The sequence below is a fragment of the Zingiber officinale genome, chromosome 3B (assembly GCF_018446385.1).
Source record: "Zingiber officinale cultivar Zhangliang chromosome 3B, Zo_v1.1, whole genome shotgun sequence".
NCBI lineage: Eukaryota > Viridiplantae > Streptophyta > Magnoliopsida > Zingiberales > Zingiberaceae > Zingiber > Zingiber officinale.
Window position 1 is genome coordinate 118,612,839 of NC_055991.1, and position 16,185 is coordinate 118,629,023.

At 38.2% G+C, this 16,185-nt stretch overlaps 2 protein-coding genes across 2 annotated transcripts; one reads left to right on the plus strand and one right to left on the minus strand.

Moving 5' to 3' along the window:
* The first annotated feature begins 288 nt into the window (after positions 1–288).
* LOC121967413 (indole-3-acetic acid-amido synthetase GH3.10-like) lies at positions 289–2,888 on the plus strand. Its single transcript, XM_042517616.1, has 3 exons — positions 289–974; positions 1,233–1,334; positions 1,423–2,888. The coding sequence occupies exons 1-3, from the start codon at positions 634–636 to the stop codon at positions 2,786–2,788; spliced, it is 1,809 nt and encodes a 602-aa protein (XP_042373550.1). The 5' UTR covers positions 289–633; the 3' UTR covers positions 2,789–2,888.
* Positions 2,889–3,995: 1,107 nt separating this feature from the next.
* LOC121967415 (calcium-dependent protein kinase 4-like) lies at positions 3,996–15,853 on the minus strand. Its single transcript, XM_042517617.1, has 12 exons — positions 15,214–15,853; positions 12,960–13,090; positions 10,724–10,765; positions 10,388–10,499; positions 10,209–10,287; positions 9,945–10,114; positions 8,782–8,908; positions 8,424–8,539; positions 8,242–8,349; positions 6,322–6,384; positions 5,372–5,542; positions 3,996–4,511 (listed from the first exon to the last, which is right to left on the minus strand). The coding sequence occupies exons 1-12, from the start codon at positions 15,535–15,537 to the stop codon at positions 4,350–4,352; spliced, it is 1,605 nt and encodes a 534-aa protein (XP_042373551.1). The 5' UTR covers positions 15,538–15,853; the 3' UTR covers positions 3,996–4,349.
* Positions 15,854–16,185: the final 332 nt, after the last annotated feature.

Sequence of the window (16,185 nt, forward strand, 5' to 3'; positions counted from 1 at the left end):
GTTCATCATTGCGTAAAGTGATTCGATACTCCCAAGATCACTTTTCGTTTTATTCTTATTAAGTTTTAAATATGATTCGCTTGTCCAGCTTTTGTTAATCTGTCTTAGATGAAAAAATAAATCGATTACTAATTATTAGTATAGATCATCAAGATATAAAAAAAAATATATACAAATGCGCAGAATTTCTATCCATAATCTCATTTAACAACATCTATATATCGTCCCACGAAAATATCTTGAGTTTTAAATGGCAACCCTCATCCGAGATCGCGTTCAATCAGACTTCGTTTTCAATAATAGAAAATTATCCCGTGACAGCAGCTGTTCGCCTAAATCGCCCTGTCTTTCCTTCTTTCCGTCGCCGGAGCTCCGGTGGAAACAATAAAGATCGCAGTTCGGCGCCGCTCTCGTGATCGTCGATCAGATCGAGGCACCGCGATCTGCCTCTTCCCTCAGCGACGGTTCAGATCGAGGATGAGTCTTGTGGCCAGCCATCCGTCGTACAATCAATAATTACGTTGTCTTCTTCCCTCTGTTCCACTATAAATACGCATTGATTTCGTCGGCTTCCATTGATTCGAACCCTGTCGCTTGCTCCTTCCTTCCTCCCTTCCTTCCCCTGTTTCATTCATGGCCGGCGGCGACGCGTGGCGGGATTTCCCGGCGGAGGACGCCGACGGCGCGGCCGTGCTGGGCTGGTTCGAGGAGGTGGCGGAGAACGCCGGTGAAGTGCAGGCGGAGACGCTGCGCCGCATCCTGGAGGCCAACCTCGGGACGGAGTACCTGCGGAGGTGGCTCGGCGGCGCGGCGGACGGCGTCGGCGGGATGGGCGCCGCCGAGCTCGAGGCGCTTTTCGCCTCCGCGGTTCCGCTGGCTTCGCACGCGGACTTCGAGCCGTACATCCGACGAATCGCAGGCGGCGACGCCTCCCCACTGCTCACGGCCGACCCCATCACCATGCTCTCGCTCAGGTAATTCGTGCAGTTGTTTAATGACAAAATTATCCCTTATAATAAGCCCTAAATCTCGAACCTAAACCCTAAAAGATCGTCTCTGATAGATTTGGCATCCACTGCTCCCCTCCAAAAAAAAAAAAACCATCTCTCTCTTTCTCGTCTCAAACTATTCTAGTGCGTTCTTTAATTGTTGTAAGTAGATGTAAAATTATTCTTCATTAGTTTAAATTTTCAATTGTATATATTTAACTAACCAATTTTGATCATTTGCAGCTCAGGAACTACCGATGGCCGGCCAAAGTACGTGCCCTTCACACGCTTCAACTGTCAATCTACTCTCCAGATCTCAAGATTGGCAGTTGCTCACATATCAAGGTGTTCTTGATCTTAACTCGCAGATCGAATTTTGAAGTAATTAATTGTTGAACGTTTATTTTTTTTAAAAAATAAATTATTCTTGTAGGATTTTCCCGACCAAGGCCGGCGGTAGAATCTTGGAGTTCATCTACAGCAGCAAGCAATTTCGTACTCCGGGCGGCGGCATCCTGGCTGGAACGGCGACGAGCCACTACTTCGCCAGCGAGGAGTTCAGGACAAAGCAGAGAACCATCAAATGCTTCACCTGCAGCCCCTACGAAGTGATCGCCGGCGGCGACTACCAGCAGTCCCTCTACTGTCACCTCCTCCTGGGCCTTCTCCTCCTCCACGACGTCGAGTGCGTCTCCTCCACCTTCGCCTACTGCATCGTGCAGGCCTTTGCCGCCTTTGAAGCCAAGTGGGAGGACCTCTGCTCCGACATTGAACAGGGGAAGCTAAGCGCCAATATCACCTCGCCGGAGATGAGGAAGGCTGTCGCGGAGCATCTCCGGCGGCCGGAGCCGGTTCTCGCGTCGGAAATTAAGAAGAAATGTGAGAAGTTGAAGGAATTGGGGTGGTTCGGATTGATCCCGGAGCTGTGGCCCAACGCCAAGTACGTGTCCGCCATCATGACCGGCTCGATGATTCCGTACACGAAGAAGCTGAGGCACTACGCCGGCGGCGAGGCGGTGCCATTGGTCTCCGCCGGCTACGGCTCCACTGAGAGCTGGATCGGAGCGAACTTGGAGCCGGAGAACCCGCCAGAAAAAGTGACCTTCACGGTGATGCCCACCTTCGCATACTTCGAGTTCATTCCCCTGCTCGACGAACGGGATAAAAAAGGAATTTTGGAGGCAGAGCAACCGGTGCCGCTCGCCGGCGTGGTGGTCGGGCGGAAGTACGAAATTGTCCTCACCACCTTCAACGGACTGTACCGTTACCGACTGGGGGATGTGGTGGAGGTCACCGGATTCTACAAGCGCGCGCCGCGGCTGGCGTTCGTCTACCGTAAAAATCTCATCTTGACGGTTAACATCGACAAGAACACGGAGCGGGACCTGCAGCAGGCAGTGGAGACGGCGGCGGGGTTGCTGTCGGAATCGGGGGCGGAGCTGGTGGACTTCACGAGCTACGCCGACGTCGTCGCCGCGGGGGAGTGCTCCGGGCACTACGTGGTCTACTGGGAGCTGAAGGGGAAGGCGGCGGAGGGGGTGTTGAAGGAGTGCTGCGCCGCCATGGACGCGGCCTTCGCGGACCAGGGGTACGTGGTGTCGAGGCGGACGAGGTCGATCGGCCCGCTGGAGCTCAGGGTAGTCGCCGCCGGGACGTTCCGGGAGATAATGGAGCACTACGTCGGTAACGGCGCGGCGGTTAGCCAGTTCAAGACGCCGAGGTGCACCACCAACGAGGCGGTGCTTCGAATCCTCGATCGAGGCACCGTTAAGCGTTTCTGGAGCACTGCCTACGGCTGAATCAATTTGCAAGAATGACCAGACCTTTAATTCTTGCTAATAATGGAATATTAATATGGAAAGTTTCTATGGGATAAATCTAAAATATAATTTATAAACACTTAAAAATCAAATTTTAAAATATTTATTCTAATTAAAATTTAAATTCTGACTATTTTATTACTTTGTTGTTTTCTAAAGCACTTCTGACTATTTTATTTCTGTGTTCATAATATATTTCCTTTAGTGATGCCAAATAATTACATCTAAATATCTTTAAAATAAAATAAAATAATGACATTAAAATACGATAACAGAGCCAAACCCTAAAAATTTATTTTCCAGGGAGAGTTCAAATTCAAATTAGGACGGTAAACAATGCAAGTAGCTAAATTTTATGGTATTTGATAAAGTAGATAAGTTAAGTCTAAAATGAATCAATATGTAGAAATGAATATGTTTGATTTTTTTTAACTTAACTTTGGTTCAAGTTTGACTTGAGTTTAATTTGTTTAAATTTGATCAAATTCTCAATTCAAATTTATTTGATTGTTTGAAACTTTTATATTTAAACTTGTTTGATCTGTTATTGAGTTTGACAAAGTAAATTTATTTATTTATTTTGAAAGTTTGCTTGTTTATTTATTTAGTATATTGATAAGAATTTTATTGATGAATATGGTTCACGAATATTTTCATGAACATTAACGAGTTGAACACATGTGTTCAAACATGTTTATTTAGTTTAGCGAATTATTTAAATTTGTTTATTAATTGATCTTATGTGTATCAAACTGAATGTCAAACTTGTTCATCAAATTTATTCACAATAGTCTGATTAATTTACCATCCTAATTCAAATTTCTCTAGTTTCATCTTCCATAGTTGGGTCCCTAAAGTTTTTGATTTCATCATTTGAATGTTCCTCCATTGTTAATAGTAGTCATATTGAGATCCTAAGCGAGAAGGCATCATTTGCGCTTTGGTGCGGAGGAGGCTCTCTCCTGTTAGGTGGAAATTGAGCTTGCAGTTTCGACAATATATGGAGTTAGCTGTGAAATAATGGGGGATAAAACTTTGCTAAATCTGAATTTTCCCCACTGGATGTTTATGAGAAAATGAAACATGATCCAAATAGGAACTACAATAAAACAAAAAAAAACAAAAAAAAAAAAGAGAAAAGAGACAACTATAAAGAAAAAGAAAAAGTAGAAGAATAACTAGAAGAGGCATGAATATGTTCTATTCATACTGAACAATTTGAACTAGATATACACAATACCACACCACATTTTTTGGGCGAAAGCAAACCCTTGTGCAACCTAATGTACAAACTGTGCATGAAAGTTTTGTTATTTTACATCCATCCCTAGTCCTTCTTCACATAGTTCTTACCAAAGTTTTCGCTATCTCTAGCTCTAACTGATCGCAATGCTGCTGCAGTCAAAGCCAAGAAAGAAGAAAACAACGATGCCCACAGTGGCTCTTGATAAAGCCTGAGATATGTCGGGGAGAGGAATATAGGCGACAATAAATCTGCCAACCTTCGACGGTGTTCCTTTCCCTCGATCGACAAAGCAAGTTAGAAAAACTGAGGATTTTTTACACCAGATGGACTAGGAACATTCGAACTCATGCTTGCGGTTCTTAAGAGCTTACGGAATTCCAACAAGCTGATCCTGCCATCTTTGTCGATATCAGCTTCTTCTAGTAACGGTTCGATCGAACCCTTCAAGCCAGTGTGCTGCAATTAGGAATCAATCTCCAGTTAGAAATTTTAAGCAATTCAGAAAATTGAATTGTATCAATATCTGGCGACATACAGACTAGAAGATAAGAATCATGATAACTTCTGATAAAAAATGGAAGATATGATCCTCTGATCGAGAGTAAGGTAAAACACTTGAAAATCACCGAGACTCGAACATGTAACCTGTTGAAAATCAAAAGATGATACCACATCACATAATGCATGCTCTTACCTACAAATTCTATACTTAACAGGAGGAATGCTCAAGTGCTATTCCCATAGGTGCAGTTCTTGGAGTGTAATAACTCCTCGCTCGACAACCTACCCTAAAATGCCGAATCTAGACCCAGTCTCATCAATTGTACCAAAATACATTTCTTTTTGACCATGATCATCAAGTTGTCGACTTGTTTCACCAAAAGAAACTTGCTAATGGTCTAATTTTAATACAAACTATTTATTTGGTGAAACCATATGACAGGTTTTTCTCCTCATGCTTAAGTGTACTGGTATCATCTAGACCAACTTTGACTTGAAAGTTTAATGATGTTCTTTATCAAGTTGTTTGGCGAAACAGTTTAATGGCCAGAAAATGTTATCTCGGTACAATAGGTAAGAGGTGGTCTGGATTGGTATTTTCAAATAGGGCGGGTTTGTATACAGAATTCATCATTAGCAGGGCCTATTTGGATATCTGCCCTCGAAGATTGCTCGAGTAATATACTGTAAATTCTATCGTGTTCTGATACTGAGTGGTGTGCATTACTTCGGTACCACGATACACTGACTTTTTCACATTTGTTATTGTGACCACCACAAACTAATATAAAAACCATAATGCTAAAGAAGCTCACCATTCTAAGTTCCTCTGGTGTAATGTATCCATCCCCGTCCATGTCGAATTTGTCAAAAGCGGCTTTACATCGGACATGCCACTTGTCAGAGTCTTGCTCCATCTGATGCACATGCAAAGTTGCTGCAACAAATTCTGTGAAATCAACAAGTCCATCGGTGTTGCTATCTATCTGTGGTATAACATAAATCATCAGTCCATCAGTTTCGACAAATTGGTAAGATTGTGTAAGATCAGTTGAGGTTCGTTTGTTAATTGGTATCGACATTAATTTAAGATGGGTTCATTTGAGTTTAGGTGGTGTACCTCTTTGTTGTTATGACGCATGTATGATTACTTATTAACAAGACGATTCATTGACTTCAAGAATTTAGGGTCAGGGCAATAGGCCTAACAAGTTCATTTAATTTCATCCTTCTATGCATAATCATGCGATAGGAATGTGCTGGTGATCCAGTAAACCATTAAAGAATGCAGCAGCTTGCCTTTTTATGCTTTTTGTTTTCTTTTTCATATATATTTTTTAGATAAAGTTGCTTAATTTTCCCCCAAAACAAGGGGGAAAATGTAAGAATGTTGATAAATGAAAATTTTGGAAATAAATTTTTTTTAAAAAAAAACTGTTTCCAGTTTGTTTAAACAAACATTAATCACATATAGTGACAGAGATATACATTTTAGAAGTAATGCTGTAAGAAAAGTAGTCTCAGAGCAAAGCAAGTGATGGAACTATCAAATGTACAAGCATAATTTACGATGAATCAAAGAAGTAAAAATTACTTATCTATAGCATTCCAATTTGCTAAAAGAACTACATGTGTGTTGTACTAGCAATTTGTGAAGTAGTCCAAAGCAGATTGATATCAGAATTAAATGCATAATTCAATAGAAACAGTACAGTAGCTGAATCAGCAGACAACTATAATAATGATACTGAACTGAGAGACTTACAGCCTGAAGAATCTCTGGTACGCGTGGTCCTCTTAATCGCCAAGGCACATCCTTTGCAAGAGCCTGACCATGACCAAAAAATCATTAACAGCAGAGTCAGAGATAGTACATTTTCCAAATTGATTCTAATTTATGTATTGCGAATGGACCACTATATTGTGTAACACTTAATAGACACTGGACAATGGAGAGAAGGTAGCCCGAAATGAAAAAAGTAAACAATGGAGAGAAGGCAGTACTAAATGAAAAAAGTAAGTACAAGAGTGGCAAATAAAAATCAAGAAATATGTTAGAGACTTAGAGGAACTAAATGCTGCTCGAAGTCATGAGTCTCTCTCTCTCTATAAGGCAAAACCATGAAATACCTTTTAAGTAAAAAATTATAATTCAAAACAAGAAACTAGTTACAATATCACGTTCCAGTAGAAATTTCAGCTTCTAAATCTTCCTTGCTAAGAATGTAAATTTCTGCATTATATGCATCAATGCTACTCACTCATTTTAAAGGAATGACAATTGTTAAAAGTGTAGGGTGAGAAGAGTATCGTTGAGATTCAACTTGTATATGCAACACATGGATTCACATAGGCTTCGACAGGACCATCAGAAATCTTTAGGCATTTATTTCCTAATTAACTCTTTCCTACAACTAAATGGATAACTCTTTCCCTGAGCCCAGGCATTAAAGAAAGTCCAAAATTGTTTACTGAAATGGTCACTATGCCCCACTGTTACAGAATATAGGCATAGAGCACAACCACTTCTTGTCTAACCTTGCAGTGTCAAAATTGCCCACTTTATCTACTGTACTTAAGAAGAGTAACGTGTAACATACAATCCTGCCAATGCAGAACCTAGGAAGGAAGATGCCTTCTATTTCTCAATTCCTTCAACTTATCCAATCTAAATAACAATCCATGTTGTCACCCCATTTACCCTAAGCCCTGATCTTGAGTTTCAACATGAAATAAAATGAAATCTATTCATATAGAAGATAAGTAAATGGTTCTACAATTTACATTAATAGACTGTCCTTGATGTAAAGATCTGATGTGCACAATATACTTAAGAATTCAACCCACATAAAAGACGAGAAGGTAGATTGTGGCACCCTAATTTAGTCCGACATAGAGAGCCAACAGCTAATGCAAGCAGCTTACAAGATTATATGAGTCAACTATTATTGTCTTGGTTTATTCATTCTGAACCAATTGTCGAGTGCAACAAGTAAATGACTCAATCCTTTTACTTCATGTGTTGTCATATAATGGTATGATAGAAAGAAACCAATCCTAGACATGATGAAATGTGCTAGAAGAGCTACATGAATTATAAGGATTCACCATCACCCTCTATACCATCATTAGGAACAATTTTGGGTTTTGGTGTAGCAACATTAAAGCATTCGTTAAATGAGGGGGACTATGATACCATAGTTTAGTTTAACATGAGAAATTGTGAGCTAGGAAAAGAGCTTCGTAGGCTTAAATGAACAGGTTGCTATTTACTTAGTCTTGAGCGTTTTAGACTAGTAGTTGGGCCTAACAAGTTAGTAGATAAATTCTCTCATTTAAGCAGATGGTGACATAGATCACTATATAATGATTGTCTAAAGTGAACTCCAAAGCAATTACATATGTACATCAATAACTATAGGCAATTTCATTATATATTCAACAAAAGCTAAATGGAGTTTTACATCATTCTGCAACAAACATTGTTAGCAATGATCCACATGATTGATAAATATATTATTTTTTTTGCATACCAGGTTGTAAAAAATATGCATTTTAAATATATATATATAAGCAAAAAAACCCTCAAATCTTGTAAAATAATACTGATAGAGAATATCAGTGTCATGCTGATGCCTAAACCAAACTTTCCAAAGCATGCAAGAAAAAATTTATCAAGTCTAACCTGTTTCATTTCTTCAAAGCTTATTAAACCACTTTTATCAACATCAATTACTTGAAACTGGTCCTTGAGATCAGCTAACTCTTCTTCATCCAGAGTACTAGCTATTGCCTGCATAAAATGAATTAGTGTCTCAGAGAACTTGTTTATAAAAAATAAATAAACTTCTGAGAACAAATATCTACCCTTAATGCAAACTGCTTTAGACGACTATACTTTACAAATTGGCGCATATTTGATAAAACAGATATATCCAGTGGGATCTCTGATGCGCTACCCCCTTCTCTCACCCATGGATGTGCTGGAAGTAGAAAACTTGATAATCAGGGAATGCCATATATCAATGGAAGCTGATGACAATAGCATCTCGATCGTTCATACAGATAAGAAAACCTTGAATCTTAATTAGTGAAGGGATTTGAACTTAAGAACTTAGAAGAAAGATTAAACATAATGTTAAAATTGAACCCTGTAAATAATCTCAGAAAAGATGGTAAATAGTACAGACGAACTACAACAAAGAAACTCAGGTGGAATACATACACAAAGCTTGGGCAGCAGTAAGTCTCGCACGTGGATCTTTTACTAATAGCTTCTTGATGAAATCTTTTGCACTGTCGCTTACTTGTGGCCATGGCTTCCGACGAAAATCAGGCTTGTTCTTTAACACCTGCGAGCCAGCAACAAGGATACTTATACCTTCTGCAAGAAAGGGAGAAAAAAAGAAGAGAATATTGTTTATGCAGAAGAGAAAAAGGGAAGCATATGGGACAAAATAAAGTAATAACCTTTTTAAATTTATTTCTTTACACCTACTACCGCATGAAGAATAAGGCAGTTTCAACTATACTGAGTAAAAGTGAAGGAATCAAGTACATTTTCTATAAACTTATGACTAAATGTATAGATCACAAAAATATATTCCACTGAATCTGACAAATTCTTATTTCCATGTAAAAACTAGATAAGCAGCTGTAAGATTTTTATTTTAAAAAATGAAGCAAAGGAAGAAAGCATCAAGATGACATATGAAACTAAAAAAATACATAACTTTGTTAAGCACTCAAGTTCTTTATGTTGGCCTTGTGTTCAGACAAATAGTACATGTTGGAGAAATAAGCAAATTCTTTTGTGTTTTCAACTTCTACATCCTCAGATTTCATGATATTGACAAAGTAACTTGTGAAATTTAGTCAGCATTCGTGTCCCTAGATTAAGCATTTGACAGTGGGTGATACAAAAGAAATAGTGCTATGTTTTCATCAGCACTGATAATTAGGATGCTGCAAGACAAGATTGCAAAATACATTGTATGTCAAACAAGAAGTGTATATAAATACATATATTATGCACACACTATTATTCAAAAGATAGCTTTTGAGTTTGAGAGTTTTAACCCAAACAACCAAAATAAAAACACAAACATTAGAGAATTAAATTGCTCGCAAGTAGTAATGAATCCACACTGGATAAAAGAAATAACCATTATGCAGAAAATACATAGTTGGACAAAATCTGTTTATATTAATAGTGGTAAAGGGAAGGAAATTTTTAGCAAAATGCAACAATTCTAACAAACCAATTTGTTTGGAAGTTGAATCATGAAGGATAAAATGTTAAAATTTTCTTTTTTCTATTTATTATTTACTTTCAAGATAAACAAATAATCAGAATTATTGATCTTACAAATGCAAATATAGATTTACCTCTCTAAATATGCCATCCTCAGTTCTGTCCCAAAAGGGGCGTCTACCACAAAGAAGAATATAAGTGATCACCCCTATGCTCCAAACGTCAGATTCAGGTCCAGATTTCCGTTTCAACACCTCCGGAGCAACATAATATGCACTTCCAACAATATCACGGAATTTCTTCCCTGGATAATGTGATTACAAGTTTCTAGGAACTTTTCAAATACAACATATATCATGAAAAGCACTCAAATTTAGAGATGAGTATGATAACAAAACCTGGCTTTATAAAATCAGACAACCCAAAATCTGTTGCTTTCAGAGGCGAGTCATTTTTAGTTGATTTAAAAAGAAAATTCTGCAAAAATGCATGCGATGCTTTCAGAGTCAAATCAAAGGAACTCCATTAGGTTCTCCAACTATAGTCAAAATGGCTCAATAAGTTAGTCATATTTTACCTCAGGTTTCATGTCTCGATGTACCAAACCATGCAAATGACACTCAGCTGCCACTTTGAGCATCTGTCTCACAACTATTGCAGCATCTTTCTCAGTATAACGGCTATCCTTTCTGGGAAATATTAACAATTTAGAAAACAGATATAGCAATTGTACTTTGTCTTTGTGTAACAGACTAGCAGTAGAAACACAGAACTGATAAATAGAAAGTTAGCTCTGTACATAAGATAGCTAAAATTTAGAAATCACATGAAATTTTTAGCAAAATAGTTTTTTGATCGAGCCAATAAGATAAACAATCAAAGCATCAACTCTCATACTGTCGGAGGAACTTACTTGGACAATATTCGATCCAATAATTCACCTCCTTCACATAACCTGATAAACAAGTGAGAAAAACAAATATGATACCGGCATCAAACAAAGAAATAACAAGAACATTACTGTTTCTATTGTCACATTCAGATTTACAGAAATATATTCTATCATAGATCATAGAACTATCAAATTAAGATAAAGCTATTGATTGAAGATGTTACCAGTAATCTTTGTATTCAATATTGCCATATTGAACTAACATATTAAGGAAAAAACAGAACATGTAAGTGTTAGTATTAGCCCTAGTACCAATTATGAGATGATTGTAAAGGGCTCATATTGTATCATATATCATTATTAATAATAGGCAAAAGGTGGTTATTATATTTATTTCAGTTTAGTACCAATTGAATAAATATGATACTGTCCTTGGGTAGTAGGTTCTTATCTACAGTATATCAATTGGTTGAATTGATAGTGAGATATTATAGAGAACACTACTCTTAACTATTCCTAGTCGAGCATTAATATACAAGGACAATATTAATGCGTTGAAACTAGCATGTAGGTCAACAAATGACTTGATCTCACAAGTCATGGATATGAGATATCAGGTTGACACATGGGTATATATTAGAGAATATATACTGAATGACCCGCCATGAGAATGTTTCATAGATCGTCGTATGAGTGTCATAAACATTCTCATGTGACTATTGGTATGAATAGTCCTTAGACCTGAAGTCACTACGGTTCCCTACATAAGGAGTTGTATACTTTGGTATCGTCAAACGTCACCCATAACAAGGTGGACTATAAAGTCGGGTATGCAATAAATTATGTGGAGGGATGTGAGTGATGTAGATGAGATCTATCTCTTCCATATGACGGAAGCGATGAGCCTCTTGATTAGTAGGACACAAGAAAGCATGACCATGCGTAAATGAGTCAATATGAGATATTGAGCTTATTTGATAAGTGTGTCTACTTGGAGATCAAGAAACACAAAGATTGATAAGAGGATGACACAGTCTATGCCTCATTGATCAATCTAGATATCAAGGATAGAGGGACCAAGTCATACATGATGATAGCCACGGACAGGTTAGGTCGGATCTCGACTTTCTCGTCACTTGGGTAGCAATGATGCCTTGCTAGATGCCACTCATTGTTTATGTATCGCAAATGTTGATTTGGGTACATTGCCAACGACGAGAGCCTATAGGGTCACACACAAAGAACAAGTTGATATGGAGATGGGTGCATGTGATGAATCAATGGATTAAGTGTAATCCGAATTTGACTTTTTAAGTTAGACTCAAAGGGATCCAATTGTTGGATTGAGTCGAGTTGCTTGAGAATCAATGGGTTGGACTCATTGGGTGAACTTGAGTTCACCAAGGAAGTTGAATGGTCAAAATTGAACCATTGGATTGAATGGTTAATTTTGAGCCATTAGATTAGAAGATGAAAGGGTGGAGACTCTTGATATACCATGGGATGGTTATAAATATCATTTTGGATGATATTCTTCTATAGTTTTGATGTGTTGAGACCCTTGGCATTCTTCTTCTTCTTCCTTCCTCTTCTTGGCCGAAATCACCATTGTGGTTGCTAGCACAACCTTGTGATTTCTTCTCCATCTTGCTTTGTTTGTGAGACAATCAAAGACAAGGCTTGTTCGTGTGGATACCGTAGAGGCGCGGACGCTTGAACGCGCTGAGATCTACATCTAAACAAGAAGAGGTTGCTGTCGGGATTGCGAAGGGCACGCATCAAAGGTATAATCCTATCATATAGCTTAGTATAGTTTGTTTCAGAAATTGTTTCTTCCTTTCGCATGGATCTGCTAGATAAGAGGATCTAGTAATTTTTCCGCTGCGTTTCCCCGTCTTTGGCGCGCTAGATCCCAACAGTAAGGACAATAATCATTACTCAACAAGAATATAAATCTGCTTAAATAAAGGGAAGGAAAAAGAACTAATGCCTATGATTTGAATTATCAGCTGGTAATGTATTATCACTCTCCAGACGAAGTACACATGGTGTTTTCTTTCAACTAACGTGCAAAAGATATCATCCATTTTTATTGACTACATAAATTTTTTTCTAATAAAATGAGTTGAGATGGTAGAATTTCCTATCTTTCTTCCACAATTCACAATTGAGGAATTACAAAAACATAGAAAAACATATCTTGCAATCAAAATAGTTTTTTCACATACTAATTAATATATGAAAATATTCAACTTACTCCATGACTATATACACATAAGAGTCATCTTCAAAAGCATCATGGAAATGGACAACATTCTCATGGTCTTTCAGAGCTGACAGGATCCTTACTTCCCGCTTTACATCCTCAACAGCAATTGGAAGGATCATCTGCCAAGAAAGAAAATTAACTTCCCATAATAATTCATGACAAAGAGGAAGTGGAATTCCAACCGGGTAGATATATGGTTACCAAGTCATATCTAATGTTCACGAATATTTTTCACCTAAATTTATATAGGTTTACATATATAATTTACTCACGATGTCATTCCTCAGTCCTCTGTGTGTACTCTTTAATATAAAGTGTAAGAATAATCATTCAAATGGGACTGCACTGTATGGTCTTTCTTCCACTAGAGTTCCAGATATTTTTTTCACAATTACTCGTGGTGTCATTCCTCAGTTCTGTGTGTGTACTCTCTAATGTAAAGTTTTAAAACAATCATTCAAATGAGACTACACTATATGGTCTTTCTTCCACTAAATGTAAAGTAATTTGCTTCTCCACTTACTAATGAACGTTTGCAAAAAGGCTAAAGTTAGTGCTGCTTATTTAGATTCTATTTGTTAGCATTCAAATAATTCTTCAAGTCCACTTTGCATTTGCTATCTTGTAAATCTAAAGATTACTTACCCTTTTGGGAGCACAAAATTTTTTAGCCGCTGTCAACCTTTGATTTAGTTGAAATGAAGAAATCATCCAATAATTCTTTCTTTACTACCTAACCTATAATCTGATAATTCTCCGACCATTTTTTTTTTGGATCAATTCAGATGTTAACAAGATGAGGTGATGCTACAATTCTTCCTGTAGATTCACCTTGTCTTCTCACATTCTCATAAACTTAAATGTGCTACCTCTATGTCACTGAACCAGTTTTTCACAGATTCACCTAGCTCTGACAGGGAATATTAAATGTGCAAGCAATATTAGAAATTCTGCACAGACTTTGAACTTTGCTGATCTGTCTCAAGAAATTAAAGTTGGTTGTATGCTAGATAGAGGATAAGAAGTTCAAAGACTTACTCTAATGGATTTGTTCAGCAATAAAAAAGATAGCATTGTAATTAAAACTACTAATCAAGCATATCAATGACAATTATGACTAACTATTACTCACAATACTTATTTTTAAAAACTATTAGCAATGGCAAGTTTTTGGCTGAAGGAAATTATTTAAGATGATAGTTAAAAATCCATTTCACACATTCAGCTGACCTAACAGAAGAATCATTTATGCTTCCTGTAAAGGAAAATGATCATCCTCCTGGAGGATCTGATTCTTGCGTCGCACAACATGATCTAAGAGACATTCTACTATCAGTCAAGACACACATGGACTTCAACTATCATATATATGATTTGGTTTTATCAGTTACAGAGACTAACCATTGATAAAATCTTTAATCACATGATTATCATCGGGCAGTGTAATCAAGATTCAAGATCTAAAATCTTAGTAAAAGAAATTATACCAAGGTATTGGACTTCTGAAATTTTTTCAAAGAATGAAGCTTTATTCAATTAAGAATGGGTATTTATTCTCAAGCAAAATACATTCAAATATCAATTGAATAAATCTTATGTGCTATAGGTATCTGTCGTGGTTATGTTTCATCGTGCAATAGCTTCCACATATTCTAGAAAATTAGATGGACAGTCACCATTTATCACTTGATTGCCTTCATTTGGTTTCTCTCTTGGTAACATATCCTCTGAAAACAAAGACAAATATTTGTGTACATTTCACTATTGTTCTCTATTGAAGATAAGCTGGACTAACATATATAACAACTTTCCACCTAGTGATAATGGCAATCCTACAATTACGAGAATATAACCCTGCTAGATAATCCAGGACATTCAAAGAAGTTTTCAGAATCTGAAAAAAAACATTGCTCCGATAAATAGTTCACTTAAGTATGCAAAGACTAAAGAGAGTAGTATTTAGCTCACTGATGGTAAACAATCTTTCAATTGTATGCTGTTCACCAGGAGCTCACCTAGATGGCTAGATATGAATCCACTTGCGACTCAGTATGAACCTCAACAGGTAACTGAATTATACTCAAATAGAGATGCAATAACAAATTCAAAATCTATTCTTCCAGTTTTTTCACACACTCTAATTGTATAGCTCGTACATTTCTCATCCGAGATAAAAGAAGAAAAAAAAAAAAAAACAGAAAACCGAAGGAACAAAAGTAAGGACGCACGTTTGCAGATTTACCTTATTCTTGTCTATCCTCTTTACTGCCACCCGCTCTCCGGTAGCCTTCTCAGTGGCGACGAAGGTGTACCCAAACTGGCCATGCCCGAGAAGCTTCCCAATCGAGTACCTGTTCTCGAAATCTTTCGCGTACCCAAAGTCGGTTCTTTTCCCGCAAGGTACCAGCCCAACGGACCGCTTCTTCTCACCTCGCCCCTTCTGCGGCGGCTGCTCCGACGCCGCCTCATTCCGCGGCCCCTCCGCCTGCTTCTCGCTCGCCGTCGCGCCGCCACTTCTTCTGGAGCCACCGGTGACCTTGATGTCCGCGGAGAAGCACACGCCCATTCTGCTCCGATCTGGCGACCTCGCTAACCATCAATGGATAGGGGAAGCCGAGGCGAATATAAAAAAAGGGGATCCAACGGGGCCACAATTTTGGAGAAGGAAGAGGGAAAGGTGTAGGAAGATGGGGGGAAGGAAGGCAGGGGGTGCTGGTGGTCAAAGGAGGAGACCGTCTTGGATTCAAGGCAACCCCTCCATTTCTTTCCCTTTTTCACCCTCTCTTTCTCCCTCGAACATGAACACGTCCAGGATCGGATAGAACACCATCGAGATGGGAAGAACAATTTTTTTACGAGCAAAATCGCCATAAAAATCGCTTCTTTTTTTTTTTAATCGAAAGAAGAACTGGATCTTTGATTCTTAGTCCCGTTCTCCCCACAAAATGGCTAACTAAATCAGCTTTACGGCGGCAGTGGGTCCTCCTTCGCCCGCCCTTGTGATTTGCTGGTGTCAGCATGGGTATGTTCTATACGCGTAAATTTGTCTCTACCCGCCCAGCTTCAACCTGCCACGCGTATTTGGACAGATCAAAAGGAAATATGTTTCATTTTGCACCCCAACATTTTAAATATATTTTAATATATCCCTTGGAACTTTTTAAAAACGTACCTGTACAATTTAAAAACTCAGGTCTCTACCTCGACACCATAA

Excerpts from the sequence above, each read along its gene's own strand:
- LOC121967413 (XM_042517616.1), top strand. The coding sequence starts at position 634 with ATGGCCGGCGGCGACGCGTGGCGGGATTTCCCGGCGGAGGACGCCGAC. Across the intron at positions 975-1,232 it reads ATCACCATGCTCTCGCTCAG|CTCAGGAACTACCGATGGCC; the intron begins GTAATTCGTGCA and ends GATCATTTGCAG. Across the intron at positions 1,335-1,422 it reads GCAGTTGCTCACATATCAAG|GATTTTCCCGACCAAGGCCG; the intron begins GTGTTCTTGATC and ends TTATTCTTGTAG.
- LOC121967415 (XM_042517617.1), bottom strand. The coding sequence starts at position 15,537 with ATGGGCGTGTGCTTCTCCGCGGACATCAAGGTCACCGGTGGCTCCAGA. Across the intron at positions 13,091-15,213 it reads AGAGGATAGACAAGAATAAG|ATGATCCTTCCAATTGCTGT; the intron begins GTAAATCTGCAA and ends CTTTCTTGGCAG. Across the intron at positions 10,500-10,723 it reads TTGGATCGAATATTGTCCAA|AAAGGATAGCCGTTATACTG; the intron begins GTAAGTTCCTCC and ends AATATTTCCCAG.